The sequence below is a fragment of the Macaca thibetana genome, chromosome 4 (assembly GCF_024542745.1).
Source record: "Macaca thibetana thibetana isolate TM-01 chromosome 4, ASM2454274v1, whole genome shotgun sequence".
In the NCBI taxonomy this organism is placed as follows: Eukaryota; Metazoa; Chordata; class Mammalia; order Primates; family Cercopithecidae; genus Macaca; species Macaca thibetana.
Window position 1 is genome coordinate 111,462,128 of NC_065581.1, and position 18,323 is coordinate 111,480,450.

The following is an 18,323-nucleotide window of genomic DNA, read 5'->3' on the forward strand; positions in this document are numbered from 1 at the left end:
TTCTGAAACTTCTATTTATCAAACCCAAGACCTCTATTGATTTTCTATGACTCATCCTTAATCTCTAATTTATCTCTAATACTTTAAGAATTTGTTTCATTTTGGCATACTTTTAAACTAAATTTTATTTTAATTTAGGCAGTTTTGAAGTCCATGAGCTTTTCTTCTCTGTTCCTGAATGTCATGGTTAATACTGAACGTCAACTCGACTGGATTGAAGGATGTAAAGCATTGTTCCTGCATATGTCTGTGAGGGTGTTGCCAAAGGAGATTAACATTTGAGTCAGTGGACTGGGAGAGGCAGACCCACCCTCAATCTGGATGGGCACCATCTAATCAGCTGCCTCAGCATGGCTAGCATAAAAGCAGACAGAGCAATGTGGAAGGACTAGACTGTCTGAGTCTTCTGGCCTTCATCTTTCTCCGGTGCTAGATGCTTCCCGCCCTTGAACATCAGACTTCAAGTTCTTCAGCATTTGGATTTTTAGGACTTACACCAGTGGCTTGTGAGGGGCCTCTTGGGCCTTTGGTCACAGACTAAATGTTGTACTGTCGGCTTCCCTACTTATGAGGTTTTGGGACTTGGACTGGCTTCCTTGCTCCTCAGCTTGCAGATGGCCGTGTGATTTCACCTGCTAATCACGTGAGTCAATACTCCTTAATAAACTCCCTTTCATATATATATATATCGTGTTAGTCCTCTCCTTCTAGAGAATCTTGATTAACACACTACATTAGGTTCTTTATTTTATTTATTTATTTATTTATTTATTTATTTATTTATTTATTTATTTTTGAGATGGAGTCTCGCTCTGTCTCCCAGGTTGGAGTGTAGTGGTGCCATCTCGGCTCACTGAAAGCTCCGCCTCCCGGGTTCACACCATTCTCCTGCCTCAGCCTCCCGAGTAGCTGGGACTACAGGTGCCCGCCACCTCGCCCGGCTAATTTTTTGTATTTTCAATAGAGATGGGATTTCATCGTGTTAGCCAGGATGGTCTCGATCTCCTTACCTTGTGATCCACTGGCCTCGGCCTCCCAAAGTGCTGGGATTACAGGCATGAGCCACCGCACCCATCCTGCATTAGGTTCTTGCTTTATATGTGCAATATTATTCATTTTCGGTTAGACTTTATCTTTTATTATCTAGCATCTATTTTCACTACATATTTAACTTTTTAAAAACTTTGGACTTTCTTCAAGTTTTCTTCAAATACCAGGAGATCCTTGGTTGTTCACTTGTAGACACCGTTTATGATAGCCCCTTCCACCATTAATTTAAAATCTCTTGGACAAAACGGAAAGGGAAAGGAAGGGAAGGGGAAGGGGAAGGAGAGGAGAGGGGAAGGCAGGTGAGGTTAGGGGAGGGGAGGGAAGGGGAGGAGGAGCTAGAAAGTCTGACTACGACATGTGGGATTTCTCCATGTGGATGAAGTTATTTGAAGGCAGGTTTCTATTTAGGCTGAGCAGGTGTAGGAAGCCAGATGTAACCAAGGAGACCCCACATGGAGAAAGGCTTAACTCTGGGTTCCACTCTCACAATTGTCATCCTAGTTCTCCCAAGGCAACTACTCCCCCGGCTCTGACCCCATTTCTTTAGAGAATGACTCTGTAATTATTTTTCTTCTGGGCATCCAGGAATTTCAGCATTCTGTAGCAGAAACAGGAGATCAATAATCTTGTATGTAAGTCTTCAATTTATGCCCCTGTATTCAGGCCCTTCCACAAGCTTGCCCTCAGTTATAGTGTTTCCAAATTCCTGACAAATATTAATTTTTGGTATTCAGGAAAGATCAATCAGAATTGGCAGGAATTCTCAGGAATTTCCAAACTTGTAAGCAGTTTTGCATTTTTCATAACACATTATTTATATATTTTAAAATAATAAAAAAAAATCAAACTGCAACCATGAAAATTTTTCTGTGATGGGATCACACTGAATGTTTCAGAGATTTTCTGTAACAAAAACAGCATAATAATAAATACATGGCTTGTTATTATATACCCATATATTGTGATGAAATATCTTTCAATAACATGTGAAAATAATTTCTTCCTGATAAAGACATTTGATAACACAAAATGTCACAAAAAGGCAACTCCACCGATCAGCGTTTCCTGCTCTTGCTTTTGACTTGACATCAATAGTGCCATGGGCTGAATTGGGTCCCCCTAAATTTTATATGTTAAAGTCCTAACCCTACAGAATGTGACCACAGAATGTGGATGTATTTGGAGATAAGGTCTTTAAAGAAGTAATTAAATTAAAATAAGGTCCTTAGGGTGAGCACACTAATTCAGTATGACTAATGCCCTTATAAGAAGAGGAAATTTGGGAACAGATTTCCTGGATTACATGGAGGGGGGACCAAGGGAAGACACAGGCCCGAAAGAGAGGCCTCAGAAGAAACCAATCCTGCTGACACCTTGATCTCAGGCTTCTAGCCTCCTTGTGAGAAAACAAATTTCTGTTGTTTAAGCTCCCCATTCAATGATTCTTTGTTATGGCAACCTTAGGCAATCAGCACAAGAAGATGCCTCCAAGTGAGCAGCGCTTTTACGTTGATTGTTAAGCTTTAATTCTTGCATTCCTGATTTTGCAACTGATTTCTCTTTGGATTCAGAACTTGTAAAAGGTTATACATTCTCCCAGAAATATCAGGAAGAAATATCCACTTGTATTTGTCAAATCTGAGCTTTCCCATAGGACAGTTTATCTGCTACAAACTGTCCACATTAGTTCAACATTGAAGTTGCCCTATCAATTTCCTGGATCCGCTCTTCAATCCACTGCCCGTCTTTCCCCAGAAATGTATTGCAATCTCTTGACCATTTATGGCTCCTTTCTCTTATTTTGATTGCATGGGATAATATTTCTTTGGCAAGGAAAGGGAGACATGTTCATGAGCTTAATATACCACATTAAACCTGAGAAACTCCAGGAATATTACGTCTCTCCTTTTTTTTTTTTTTTTTTGGTAGATTTTGTGTGTATCCACTGAAAGGAAAGGAGAAGATAGAATATTATTTTCAGATCTGTAGAGAATTATTTCTAATATAATCTTAGTCTCACTTCAAACTCATGTATGTAGCAATAAGGCTGAAATTTTATAACTGAAATTAATTTGTATCCCAAACCGCCCTTATATTAAAAAATACTAAAATAATAATTTCAGTCAATTTTATAATTATCTTAGTCAATTCAGGATTACCCTAGATAATCTAGGTTTTGACACTTCCTCTCTTCCTGGAATTAAACTCAGTGTCCCAACAAGCATTTTATTTCAGTGGTTTGCTGATGCAGCCTTCCCTAAAGCAATGGGCACTAGACTCAAGTTCTATTCTTTCTCACTTCCACCAGTCTAAATCCAGATCTGTATTATCTCACCCTTGATAAATTTAGTGGTCTACATACCATTTTTCCAAGCTGTAGGGTGGTCTCCACATGACTTCAATCGCTACATGATTCTGGAGTAGGGATCTTAAATAGCAGCTGCTGAGCACTGTGAAATTTCATGCATGGGCATGTAAGATTTGGTGAATGCTCTGAAAGTACTATATTGTGTGTGTGTGTGTGTGCATGTGTGTGTGCATGTATACACATATGTATTTCTGGAAAAAGGTCCCTAGTTTTCATTAAATTTTCAAAATAATAAAAAATATTGTACTACTTAATTTGACCCATTCTTCTAAGTTACCTCAGTCATCACTGGACTCTAAGTATAAGAAACATATTTTCCTAGTTATTTACTCTCCCACTCATCCACCAAACTCTTTTGTATTTTTCTTTTACTTTCCTCACATCTCCTCACTTATCCTTACTTTCAACTCTTTCCCTGAGAAAATAGGTGTAATCAGAAGAGGCATTCCATAAACTTCCACCACTTCATCCTTCCATTCATCCACCTTGGAGCCAACCACTCTGCCTGTTACTGTGGTTGAAGAGAGCTTGTGCCAAGCAAAGGTCAATCCCTCTATTTTTGAATCACCCACTTCCCTCTCTTCTCAAGGACATCACTCAAGTAAAACCCCACTTTACCTTCTGCATCACCAATTTTCCCTTTCTTGCATCTTTCCCCTTAGCATGCAAACATGCTTTTGATATTTCTCCCACAGAAAGCCAAAGTACTTGATGGTTTGGCTATGTCTCCACCCAAATCTTATCTTGAATTGTAGCTCCCACAATGCCCACGTGTAGTGGGAGGGGCCTGGTGGGAGGTAATTGAATCACGGGGTGGGTCTTTCCCATGCTGTTCTTGTAATAGTGCATAAATCTCATGAGATCTGATGGTTTTACAAGGGGGAGTTTCCCTGTGCAAGCTCTGTTTTTGCCTGCTGCCACCATTGTAAGACATGACTTGCTCCTTCTTGCCTTCTGCCATGATTGTGAGGCCTCCCTGGCCATATGGAACTGTGAGTCCATAATTTATCTCCTTTGCATTTATCATTTTCTAAAGCAATATATATTTTACTTAACTATGTTTTACCTGACTATTTTATTATCTGTTTCAAATCAAAGAATGCAAGCTCCATGAGGGCAGGAATTTTGGTGTATTATTCACTGCTTTATTATCAGAACTTAAAATGGTGCTGGGTAGATAGTAAGTTCCTTATAAATATTTGCAGAAGAATTAAATAAATGAATCTTAATCTACACTGTAGCAGCATTTGATTCTGTTAATTATACCCTCTTCCTTGAAAGATCTTCTTCACTTGTTTTCCAGATGACATGCTCTCCAATTTTTCTCCTATTTCAATAGCTTCTTCTTCCAGTCCGTTTTTATCCCATTTGTTCCTCAAAACTTCAAACTCTTAATGTTGGCACGCCCCAGAATTATGGGCTGAACTGTGTCCCCAAAAATTCATATGTGAAAGTCCTTAATCCTAGTCCTTCAGAATGTAAGTAACCTTATTTTCAGATAGGGTTTCTACAGAGGAAATCAACTTAAAATGAGATTATTAGCATTGGCCCTAATCCAAAATGACGGATGTCCTTATGTAAAGTGAATATTTGGAGACATGCACACACCAGGGAGAATGCTAGCTGAAGGTCATGATAGAGATAGAAGCGATACTTCTACCAGCCAAAGGTTGCTTGCAAGCGACCTGAAACCAGGGGAGAGGCATGGATCAGATTCTTCCTCACAGCTCTCAGAAGGAGCCTACCCTGTTGACACCTTGCTCTAGCACTTTTTGTCTCCAGAACTGTGAGACAATAGATTTCTTTGTTTGAGACACCTGGTCTGTGGTGCCTTCTTATGACGGCACTCAGAAATAAAAACACTCAAGGATTATGTGTTGAGGTTTCTATTTTTGCTGTGTTTTGTTTTTTAGTAACACTTCATCTCTTGCTGATCTCATCCAGTCTTGTGTTTCTGAATCCCATCTATATGCGAGGTCTCCCACTTGCCCACCTGCAGCTCAGCATCTCCTCTTCATGACATCTCCAACTCCCTACCCAACATCCGCCTTAGTGCATCCAAACTAAGCTCACCTTTCCCTGAAACCTTGCTCCTCCCAGTCTTCTCTGTCTCACTTATTAGCAACCCCATCCTTCAAGTTGCCTCAGGTGATTTACCTTTGATATCATTCTTGACTTTCCTCCTTCTTGAACTCCTGGCCTCAAGCAATCCTCCTGCCTTGGCCTTCTAAAGTGCTGGGATTGCAGGCATGACCCACCATGCTTGGCCTCTCCTCCTTGTTGTCTTCAGTCTATTTGCAGAAAACCTGCCTCTCTTTTCAAGATATATTCAGATACCCCTTCTCAATACCTCCAGTGCTTCTGCCTTGGTGGCACCATCATCTGCCACTTGATTTATAGCACTTGCCCCCTAGTTTGTCCTCCTGCTTCCACCCTTGGCACTCCTTTACTCTATTCCCATTAGAGTATCCAGAAAGATCCTGTTAAAATGCAGTTCAGAAAATATCACACCTCTGTCCAAAACTCTGCAGTATCTCATCTCACTTCACAAACAATTACAGTGGCCTGTGAGGCCCTACAAGGTCCAGTCCTTAGTAACCTCTTTGACCTCCTCTCCTACTCAGTCCCTGTCCAGCTCACCCTGCTCCAGCCACATGGGCTTCCTTGCTGTCCAGATATGCCAGGACTGTTCCCTCATTTGCACTTGCTGTTCCCTCAGCCCAGAACAATCTCTCAAATAGCTACATAGCACATCATAATCATTCAGTGAATATTTCTTCAATGAATTTCTTGAAGCAATAGGAAATACATTGAAAAGATTTATATTAATAAAATAAAATTAAAACTCTTTAGTTTCACTCAAATTATGGTTCCATTTCATCTTTACAAGTCTTACGTACACTTAATACTCAGAAATTGTCTGTTTTCACTGCAGTGCTTCTCATAAAAATGTCACTTAATAAATATGTAATAATTTGAAGAATCAGATAAGAACAAGAGATACAAGGAGCTCAATTTACTTCAATTTGTGAAAACTGCTTTGCAATTACTGGTAGTTCTAGACTAGTTCCTCCCAATGTAGCCATTTGTCCTAATTGCAGCAAACAAAACCAAGCAAAACTTTGCCTTCTGGGAATAATGCTTCTTCATTAATGGTAAGGCTCTGACTCTCACTCTCTTTATTATTTGTTTAAGCTTTTTGGATGAGAATTTAAGATCCAAGCCTGGAGTTTTTTTTAATCACTGTATAAATTTATTCTTTCCTTGTTTTATATTAATAGAGTCTTAGTTTTAAGTTGGGTACATGATTACCCAGAAAAACAAAACAAAACAAAGAAAACATACTACATTTCCCAGACTCTCTTGCAAATGACTGGCCATAAGACTATGTTCCAGTAAAGGGGATGTTAGTATAAGATATCAGTTCAAAGAGAACTGGCATATACTATTTGCTCCCTTTTTCCTGTGCCTCTTCCTATAGCCTGTTGCCTGGAATGCATACATGATGGCTGGAACACTAGCTGTAATTTTGGATCATGAGGAAAAGTGCCACACCGTTGGAGATGAGGGATGAGCTGAAAGGGGTGTATGTTATTGAGAGTTTTGCTGAGCAGAACCATCATAATAACCCTGACACCTTCTTCTTGACTTATGTGTGAAAGAAATTTCTCTTTTATTGAAGCCACCATTATTTTAGAACTTGCACACAATCAAATACCACAAAAGCTATCTAGTGCCAAGAACTTTAGAGCTAAAATGAGTTACTGCTGAACCATATAAAATAATCAAACAAAAAAATTATCTGCAGTGATAATCAAAAGTCTTTATTTTCTCTATTTGAGTTCTTAAAATTATTTTGGAAAAATAGTTATGTCTTTAGATGTACTTTCACAGAAGGAAGCTCATATGACCAAAGCAATATTCTGAGTAATTATGGCAAAAATATTTATTATTGAACAACTGTTTCATTCACTTCACATTTTACACATACTTAACACAAGCAGAAAGGGAAGGTTCAATGTCAGAAGCAGGGGTCGTTCTCCTTAACTGAAAGACTATCAGGAGAGAGCCTTTGGTGATTAGCAATCCAAATTTGAGATTTTTAAAAATACCATTAAAAATAAAGGTTGCCTATAAAATATGGGGACACATAATATTTTCTGAAAATCTTTTTGGAAGAATATATTTTTATCTTCATTGTTACTATCTTAGACATTTTGAGGTTTATTTAACACAGCATTCCATCTGCTTAACATTCAAATTTAGCCACACTGATTATCTGTTCTACTCTCCTGAATAGTTAAGTACACTCTATAAATAAACACATCAATTTTGCTCTATTACTACTCTTCCAAAAAAGTCTTATATAATTGGAATTAACCTAGCATTTACTTATCATTAAATATATTTTTTTTTGTTAGAAAGGATATACAGCATATGAAATTGCAGGCTTTTTATGAGTTAAAGACAAAATGTAGAACTCTCAAATAATATTTACAATGTAAACATCACAGTTATTACATTAGCTAGAATACGTCACAACATTCACAACACAATACATTTTATTTGGTTTGGATATTGAAGTTTTTTTCTTGAATTAGTGATGTAGAACTCAAAATTTAATTATGTTGCGTATCGTTTTCCTTCAAGAATTCTGAAAAAGAAAAAATTGTTGCTTTAGGCATAAAATATATTTTATTTCTAGCATCTTAGTTTCATTCACTGATTTACTTATCTGATAAACACTTATTTCTCTTTGTCCCTTGTTAGCAGCCCGTAGCAGGGGATCATGTCCTGGGACGTATCAAGAGAGCAGCTTCTAGAGGACTGATTATCAGAGAGGAACTGGAATGTGAAAAGACGTCTAACTAACCATTATTAATGATTCACTTGTAATTTTCACAAATGGACGACCCACATGATTTCCTCTTCAAAGAATTTGTCCAAAGTCACCCATTTAAAAAAGAAAAGGATGGAAGATGGAATCTCATAAGTGATCTTATCATTTACAAAGCACAGTGTGATTAATCAATTCTCCTTTATATTTTAGTGCCTACTCTCTTTCTTAATTTGATGGAGAAGGCTTCTCATAAACACTCTTTCAAAAAGCTGTATGTAATTAACGTTCTTCTTTGAGCAAAGGGACTTGTTTCTCTGAAATGTCTATAAAAGATAAGGAGTTTATGTGAGTCACATTCCTGCCTCTGCCTTTCTCTTAGAGGTCGAAGGGTAATTAGTGGACAAAAGCAGTCAGTTAGTCTTCCCAGACACCATGTCCACTCTTGATGACACTTGAAAACCTTAGATAACTCCATCAGGAACTGAGGTAAGGCCGTGAATTGCCTTTAGTTCGAGCATGGGTGATTTTAATCTCCTTAACCTAGTCAGGGATTGGAATCTGGCTCGCCTTCAGGCTTTATGAATAAAGTTTTATTGGAACACAGTCACTCTTATTCATTTTACATCTAACTGTGGCTGCTTTTGTGCTACGATAGCAGAGTTAAGTCATTATAACAGAAACTAGATGGCCCACAAAGCCAAACATATTTTACTCCATAGCCCTTTGAAATCCGCTAATCTTTCATATGGTGACAGCATGAAATTTCTTTAAGCACTTGCCCAGTATTATAGATTTTTTATGAGCTAATGTAGATAATAATGTGACATAACTCAGGAAAGAAATATGTCTTGAACCCACATTTATATAAAATCAATTTTGATAGCAAGCTTATTACTTCACAAAGAAAAAAGTCTATCCATGTTTTTTCTGCTAAAAAAAAATGTTTACAGAGAATGCTATTGGAGTCATGTAGGTAAAACAAACTTACAGGTAAAACAAGCTAAATTTTACTTTTGCTGTAAGAAGTTTGCCATGTTTCAAGGAATATAGTTAGACCCAGAATGCCCTGATATTTTCATGATAATGGGCCATGCTCTAATTAGGTGGTATTTCCCTGTACTTACTTAAGTGAGGTGCTAACAGTCAATTGTGGGACTAAACCTTCAATTAATAAAAGTAGCATGGGTTGATCCTCAAAAGGAAAGCCCATTTTTTTCTTGTCAGTCTGAGTCAGTCTCCTCTGTTTTTTTTTATCTTGATACAAATGTAGAAATAACCCCAGGTGAACCAGGAACACTATTCAGATCTCAAAACGTTTGCTTATTGTGAGTGTGCTCTTTTATGAGATCAAAAAATTGCATGAATCATTCTAAGCTGTTTACTGGGTTGGGGTCCACTGTTGTAGGAGTGTCTGTCTTGGATGAGGTCTCATGATGAGAAACTCTTTAACCCTAAGACGTTTCTTACTAAGCGACTCTTAGCTACTTATATAATCAGAGACTGCCATAAGAATACAGAAGGAATGAACAAATATACCCACCACTGGGAAGTTGTCATCAGCTTTGCTCCAAAGGGCTTTTTCATCATTTTTCTAGCACTTCTGGAAAGTCAGGGGATTCTCCCTCACTGCTGCAGAGCAGAAAAACATTGTGCATATTAAGGCTCTCAGATGAGAAAGGTTCTAAAGAAACTATTATGACATAATGGCTGTGCTGTTCTCTGTGCTCTGAAAGTGTATTGGGGGCTAAACAATTACCTTTGAAGTTTGTTAGTACCTATGAATTATTTATCCATCTTAAGAGTTTCTAAAATTATTCTTACAGAATTATCATCTGTAACGGACAAAGAAAGTCATCTTGTCTGATCACACCCAAACAGAATTATCCTTAATACTCATCATTTAAACAAAAACAATTGGAATAAAAAGACAGAACACTACACTGTTTATGTATTGTGTCCGATGTTTACACACCACAGAGAGATACCGATTTTACAGAATCTAAATATACAAAATACCTAATGGTTTAATTTGATTAAATAAGAGTATTGAATATGCACATGAAGTGAGTTTCACATGTTACCAAATTGCAATTGACTATGCTTTACATGTTTTAAAAATCATCACTTTTGATGAAACTTGCTCCTAGATTCAGACTAGATGTCTCTATAGTCATCATTTTTAACACTGGCAGCACAGTAACATCAACTGGGGAACTCTTAAAAGAAATGAATGCCTAGGGCCACACCACGGAGGACACTGATTTCCTGGCAATTGGTTTGGGGAAAGGCCCAGACATCGGTATTTTTAAAGTTCTGCAGGGTAGTCTAATGTCAGCCAAGGTTGAGAATCACTGCTTCATGTAGTATAGATAGTGAGATAGAGAGGTCTTCATGTGCAGCTTCTATTTTGAAAGTCAGTCATGATTTCTCATTTTAGCAAGTTCTTTTTCTTTACCTCCTCTTTCCATTCAGAATTGAGTTCAAGTATTTCTTTACAGCCATTTGTTTTCTAAGGCGGGTATAGTTGTCTGTGAAGACTGCATCTGAGTGACGTTTGACTGGTACAGGGTCTTCTGAGATGTTACTGCTAAGGAACATGAGGAAAAGGAAATCAAAGAGTTTTCACAAGAAATGATAAATACACACATGTTCCAAGTTTTTTGGAGCCACATAAAAAGGAATTCCCACGGCCAACTAATTTTCTATCATAAAAAGACTGAAAGAAAAATACAACTGAACCTAAGGATGAAGGCGAAGCAAGGAATCATCTGTCATATTTTGGCACGACCTGGGACTGTTTTATGACACATTCTGTACAGCTGAGCAAAAAATTCATCCAAAAATAAAAATTTGGGGATAGCTGAAGTTGTGCTCTGCCACTGGGAGAAAACCTTTTTAAAAAAACATAGTTACTTCTTTAGAAGCTATGCTACCCTGAGCAACGTCATCTAAATATTTGACTGTTAACCATTTGGCATTCTCCATTTAGTTTGAGCAGGAAGTAAAAGGAATATTCTATGGTTGACCTTAACATTTACCTCAGTCTATTCTATGTCTTCTTGATTGTTTTACTGAGTCTTGTTCAATTTGATTGCAGATTGGTAAACGATTGCTACTTGAGAAAAACGTGTGTCTGGAGTCAATGAGTACGATATTATGAAAAAGTCTTAATCCATGGGCTTGATAGATATTATTGAACAATACAAGTTATTTCATTTAACTAAATTAAACATTATCAATGAGTTTTCAATTTCAAACAAGGTAAATAGCTTGTTAAGAGTGAAAATACAACATTCAGGTTGAATAAGAACACATTTTATAAAAATAATAAGTTTCTTTACCTAACACGTTTTCCCATAAGAGACTCAAGGTACTTTTTGGCAGAAAGTTGACCCAAGAGTTTACTGAAGTCACTGGTGAAAACTCCATCAGCATGCCTGGCATTTCTAAAACAAGGAAGAAAAAAATAGCTATTATTTTGTAAATGGCTTTCTAGAATATTATTGTGGCTCATTAAATAACAAAAAAATTATGGGTTTATTATGAAAGCTTCTCATTAAAACTAAAGCTCAAAAGGAGATTTCTTAACTCCCTAACAAAAGAGATCTAGTCACTTATATCAAGATATACCCTGTATTTCTAGCCCAAGACACTGAAAAATTAAAGAAACAGGCATTTCTAGAAGCACATTTCAATATTCCTTCATGGTTGAATCTTTATAACTACTTTTTTCTAAGAAATATTGGTGTAAAAATATGATCTATTTAAATAGGCTGCTATTTGTACATGGTGCTTTGTGTCTGCCCCACTGAATAAAGACATACACAATGGGAAAATATTCTGATTTTGGAAAGTTCATAAACCCCAGTATAGCTTTTTTTTTTCTTTTTCCAAAATACTTGGAAACAATACCTCTTAAGATAGAGAAGGCATTAAAGCCTATCATTCTACCTTTTCTCTTTCAAATGAAGAACCTTTTATACTTTGTCTATACCAAGTCCTGTAGAGCTACTTGGTCTGTACTTGAAATGATGCTCAGACAAGCAGTTCTATCAATGAACAGCTCTAACTATCAGATACCTTTTCTTTATATAGAGACAAAACTCCTCAGCAACTCTTCATCATTGGAATGCTAAATGCTGGAGTTTTATCAGAATTGGTACAATCTGTAATGTTGTAATTATGTGCAACAGAATGGAAGTGAATGATGTGTTCATCCTGGCTTGTTACAACCTTTCAGTATGAAAATCATGTACAGCTGTAAGAGCTGCAATAAATCAGGATGAATGAAGCCATGACACATGGAAACCTCTAGTGTTTTGCTATTGGAATAGCTTCGTGGTGAGATAAAATTAGCACGTTTGTAATTCTTAAATACATTTGCTAAAATAAAACTCACTGGATAGTTTTATAAAAAATAAACTCACCTGGATACATCATAATAGGGTGTGTCATTTTCAGCTAATGCATTTTGCAAGATGTCCATGTCTTCTTTTAATGAAACTTGATCAGGTTCATTTGCTCCCTCAAAGGGTAGTCTGTCACCCAACCTGATAGGGAAGGTTACACGAGAAGTATAATACATTCCTTTTTCAGAAGACAGTGCGAGCGGTTCCGCAACCATTTAAAATAAGATACTTAAACTCTTGGGAAGTATTACCCAGTCACAATATGAGAATAACATAATTTGACTTAATGGCTCACATAGTTAATGAGAGCATAAATAGGAAATTCCTATTGTCCTACAAAGTAGATGTCATATGACTTTTATAAGCTGAATATACAAAACGTAAGAGCTACTTAATTCAATCTTATCGAAGCATTAAGCAAACTATACTTCTTTGGTGTACTTTACTATGCCAAGAATATCTTCACTTTGCAAAGTCAAATTTCACATGTAGAAAGATTTTATGCAAAATAGAAACTTGGAAAAAACTAATACTGAATGAAAACTGGTAACAATTTATGTATTTGGTGATGTTCAGTATCACCTGTTCCAAACATCTCTGAAGAATGGAATATTAATTGCTTCTCTCTCTCTCTAGACCCTCAAGCTTTGCTTCAAACATTTACCTTGGCATGATATATTTCTCTGTATTGGCAAAATTCAAAGAATGTCTCCATAGATGAATAGCTCATCTATGAAGATGAATTTGAATTCAATAAATTTTATGGGACCTTCCGGTTTCTAATCTTATGTATTAACACAACTTTAATAAGGGATGTACAATGTTACACTGAAGGACTAAGAATAGTCATATGCATACATGGAATACGACTATATTTGTAGATGCCTGCATATTTCAATTACTGACAACTCTTATACTTTTGTGTGTACAGATTTTCACTGTTAGGGCAAACCTCCAAGAAGTGTGTCAGCTCCTGGACACTGCGTATCTTTCAGTGATTTGGGAGTTGGGAGTCACTAGCAAGTAGTCCTCTGTGGGTCTGAAGCTTAGCAATCAACAGAAATGTCAGCATTCTTATGATTGTTCATCTGCTGTGATAGAACTTCAGATGAAACCATTTTATTTAGTTATCGAAGCAACACAGGAGCTGTATTTAAACAAATTTCACAGAGAACACTAATAGCTAAGAGGTTATTCTCTCTATTGAGCATAAGTCTACCTTAATCAAAAAATCAAGAATGAGCAAATAAGCAAAAAAAAAAAAAAAAAAAGCCAACTGAATTATTATTTTTCCTTTGGAGATATAGCGGTGCCCGTAAACCGAAAAGAAAAATTCAAGCTAATGTAGTTTTCATTTACTGTTTAGTTCTTTAGCATACATTAATAAAGTTTTAAATATGAGTTATATTATACTTTCTAGATTTGAAATACATAATATAACATATAGAACAATAAAACTAAGGATTTATGGTTCAAAGTATATCAAAATTTACCCATTGGGGGAGTGTATCTCAATAGATCAATTACCTCATATTTAATATTGGCAAATTGACTCTGCCTAGATAGATTTCTGTGCAACATGATTTTATACATGTTTCACTAATCAACTGCTAATCTTATGATTATTTACTGATTAATCTTGAAAAATAAACTAAAATGTGGTTGGCAACTAAACTGCTTTTTCTCCACCAGAAATTGAACTGACTTAACAATGGATAAAAGCTTATTATTCATCTAAAATTGGTGTTGAATAAAAAGAAAGTCAGAGCCTCCTTTCACCATGTTTGGGAATGTGATCCACTCAGCCCATAAAACTAATCACTGACAGTGTCTCTCATGCCCTGAAAGTGAATTCCAGGATTCAGAATGACCTGACGTTGACCTCTCACTCAACACATCAAGCAAAAATGTAAATTAATAATACATAATTTATACTATTCAGTTGTCCAACAAAACATATAGGAAATTCCCATTTAGATTAAGAAGGAATGCTCAGATGTCTGAATTGAAAGGGAGCTTACCCGAGAGCAGAAGGTGCCCTGTAAAGAGGCCACGCCGACGTCTGTGAGAACAGCACACTGAGAAGGGTCAGAAGCACAAGGAGCTGGGCCTTATTTCTGGTGTCCATTTCTGTGCCTCTAAAGAGAGAATCACCTTAGTTCTTCCAACCACAGATGTCACCAGCAAGGTAATTCTGAGTGCCTAGCAGTAATTTTCAATGGCTCTTGAAGAGTTTGTAAAGAGTAATTTTCCTCTTGTAGAAAGAGATAAATTGCAAGATGATACATTCAAAAATCAATATTTCTCTCAGTGACAGGTACTTGAATAAAAAGTAGAATCCTTTTCACCTGCTGTCTGGGCACATGGTTGGCCCCAGTATCTATTGAATGCCATACTTCTATAGTGCTGGAAATAACCCTGGGGACAATCTTTTCATAACAGGGCTGTACCACCCAGGCTTAGTGTATTTTTTGACGAAGGAAACAGCTTCAAGACATTGATTTTCTTCTCTTTAAGATTTCAGTATCTGATTAATATAAGACTGGGGTATCATCTATTTAATAATTCTTCTGCTCGTGTTTGTACAAATGTATAAATATAATATGTATATATACATATAATTTTTTAAAAGATTTTGGATCTACATTACTTTTTCCTCTTTCAATTGTAGATATTACTGGAAACTTATTTCCTTACACCTGAATTTGAACATCTTAACTCAGTAGTGAATATTAATACTCAAAATATCACTGAATCATATATTGTCACTGAAATGAATTTTTCCATCAAAGGAAAATATATGTTAAAAGCAAAACTTGCATTTCTTGCATTTAATCAACTTACACATTTCATTTCTAGTTTCTAGATTAAAAATTTAGGAGTTCAAGGTCTGTTTCTCTTGCTGCCTATAAAAATTACAAAATTTAAACTTAAGGCAAAAATTAAATGCATCTTAGATTCACTTAACCAACATATGAAATAGGAAAAAAAAAGCACTGTAAAAATAAGTTGAAAATTTCAAAAGCAAATGTGCCCACTGAAATTTTCAGTCAAAAATCTACATACAAGTAAACTTGATTTGAATGAATTATTTTTGAAAATCAGTATTCAGTAAAAGAGCAAGCAGAGTAAAGCATCTTACAAACAAAAGAATTCAGAAAATCTATCTATATGAGAGAAATTGAAGTATTTCTATCCTTACCAGGTGACTTGAGAAACTTGTCTAAGCAGAGCACTATCAAATTCTTTTCAATAGAGAGAAAAATTCAGTATGTTGTAAGAAAAGTTTCAGAGGCAGGAGGGAAAAAGAAGAGGAAAGGTAAAGTTTTCACTTACCTTGCCCACTCGTGCTCCCCCGGAGCTGCCTGTTCTGGTTTGTTTTGGAGCTGTCTTAGGTGCTGAAGTCCTGGGAGTAAGAGGAAGGCTCCACCAGTTCTCTGCCCTTAGCAATGGCTAAGGGTTGGCTGTTACTGCCTGCTGGTGCTTCTCACTCTACCCTGACCAGCATTTCAAAGCCCATCATTTTATAGGGCTTATACTTGGGACTGAGCAATCACAAAGCGCTCTGAAAGACGTCACAGTATGACGGCCATGGGATGAATAGTGCTTGAAGTTCTTACTTAATTGTCATTATGTCTAATTTATATAAGTTTATAGTGAGTAACTTCAAGATGTAAGATAAGAGGAAATTTACTTTTGTTTAAACAAACAAAGTAGCAAGCTCAATGTGAAATGTTTTAACCTTTACTTAATTGTAGTGAAATAAGAAAATGATTGTAGTGTTATAGCCATGGCCACTGGGATTCCTTCAGAAAATAAAGACTTCATGTGTAGAAACAAATGCAGAAAGCAACAAACACTTATGTTCATTATGCTTATAAATGTGTAATTATACTTTATTACCTAATATCAATTCTGTTAATATTTTTAATTTGTATGCTATTCATATAGATCCAGATTTAATCTTTCTTGAAATCTATCCTAACTTTAAAAGCTCTAGAGATAACTTTCACCTTTCTATTATTACATTTCCTTTTTGTTGAAACTAATCCCAAGATAAATGTTTCAGAAAGTCTCTAAGATAGTAAGATATACACGCTGTTGTACAAAGCAGTAGAAGTAGTGCTATTTCATATTTGTATAGAAAGCAGTAGAAGTAGTGCTATTTCGTATTTGTATAAAAAGGCACAATTCCCAATGCACTTTTACATACACTGTGTCAAATGATCCAAAAAATAAATTGTTGTCAGACTATATACCTCAAGGAATTTAATTATCTTTTCTTTTTAAAGGTTTTCCTCATCACTTTTATAAGTCTTTGCATAATGTAGAATTAGTTTTCTACCCTCACCCCCAATGCACACACACATACTCAAACCAGTTTGGAACATCTCTGATTCAATCACTTGACAGGTGGCTTCAAATAATTAGTTGAAAAACATTTATGTAGTACTTTGATAAATACTTCACTTCTATTTGTGGATTTGTAACTAAAGGTAGCTTAGTACGCATTCAATCAGAGTTTAAGGTAAAAAATGCAGCCGCATGAAAAATTTCCTAAACAACAGAGTAAAATGTCATTTTTCCTTTTGTGTTAAAGAATTTCTGCCATGTGTATTATTTTTACATTTTGTTTGTAAGTTTCATTAGAAAGAATGACTTTACAGTCCTCTTTCTTCTACTTTAAGATTTTAGTATCTATTTGCTTCATTCAAAGTCAGACTGATCCAGTAAAAGACTATCCTGCTATGCTTAATCATATTTTCTAATCCAGTTACCAGAAAAATTAAATGAATTAAATTTCAAAATGTCTGGAAATTTGTTTCCCAGTTGACAGCTCTGACTTAAGCCAGAGTTCCTGTGGCTTAATTCCAGGAAATCTTTTTTTACCTGATTATTACAAACTAGAGGTTGAAATGGCTCTCATATGGAATTTTTTTATCCTTAGCTCTTCATCACCCAATTCTTAGTGAATCAATTTTATTTAAGAGCAGCAACGGCAAAGTAACTTAATTGAGGGTCACAGACAAATTACTGCTGAATGATAAGAAGAAAAATTTTAAACATAAAAGATGTAAAGCTGATTATTATTTGGCCTAGGCAAGCACTTAGCATTTACAAAGAGTAACTATAGTGGCTTTTTTCAATAGAAAAGACAGTTGCTTCTATTATAATAATAATAAACTAAAATAAAAAGAAATAATTCAATTTTATTACCTCTGAATAAAAGTAAACTTAATCAAAGAACTGCATTTTCTCTTACAAATTTAAACTAGAAAGCAAAACAATTTGAAAATGGAACCATAGCACCATCTGCAGGTTCAAAGTTTTAATTCACAGATTTTATAAAATTGTGTTTATTTTTTTCTTTTCTTTCAAGGAAATGAATTGTAAACCAGAGGTCCTTTAACCGGCTTAACTTATGGATGCTTACAGAAAAAATAAACATAAAAAAAAGTACTGCAGTTGAATTTATCCTGAATTCTCGGTTACCATAAAACTTAGTAAATAAATACAAAAATACAAATGTGAATTTACTCTTTAAATCTGTCTTTTCCGTACTTTGACATATTCTTCCATAATTTGCCTACATTTCTGGCAACGTTTATTTTTGCCTTACGCCTTCTTAGTAAAGTGGTGTTTGTAATAAGGGGAA

At 35.8% G+C, this 18,323-nt stretch overlaps 1 protein-coding gene across 2 annotated transcripts; it reads right to left on the minus strand.

Annotated features, from left to right (window-relative positions):
- Positions 1-7,216: 7,216 nt before the first annotated feature.
- On the minus strand, positions 7,217-16,269 carry VIP (vasoactive intestinal peptide). 2 transcript variants are annotated; one of them, XM_050789735.1, is made up of 7 exons: positions 16,004-16,269; positions 14,689-14,805; positions 12,686-12,808; positions 11,600-11,704; positions 10,714-10,845; positions 9,799-9,887; positions 7,217-8,072 (listed from the first exon to the last, which is right to left on the minus strand). In XM_050789735.1, the coding sequence occupies exons 2-6, from the start codon at positions 14,793-14,795 to the stop codon at positions 9,842-9,844; spliced, it is 513 nt and encodes a 170-aa protein (XP_050645692.1). In that variant the 5' UTR covers positions 14,796-14,805; positions 16,004-16,269; the 3' UTR covers positions 7,217-8,072; positions 9,799-9,841. The 2 variants fall into 2 exon arrangements, with proteins under 2 accessions (XP_050645692.1, XP_050645693.1); XM_050789736.1 differs by having other exon boundaries at positions 10,714-10,842; positions 16,004-16,194.
- Positions 16,270-18,323: the final 2,054 nt, after the last annotated feature.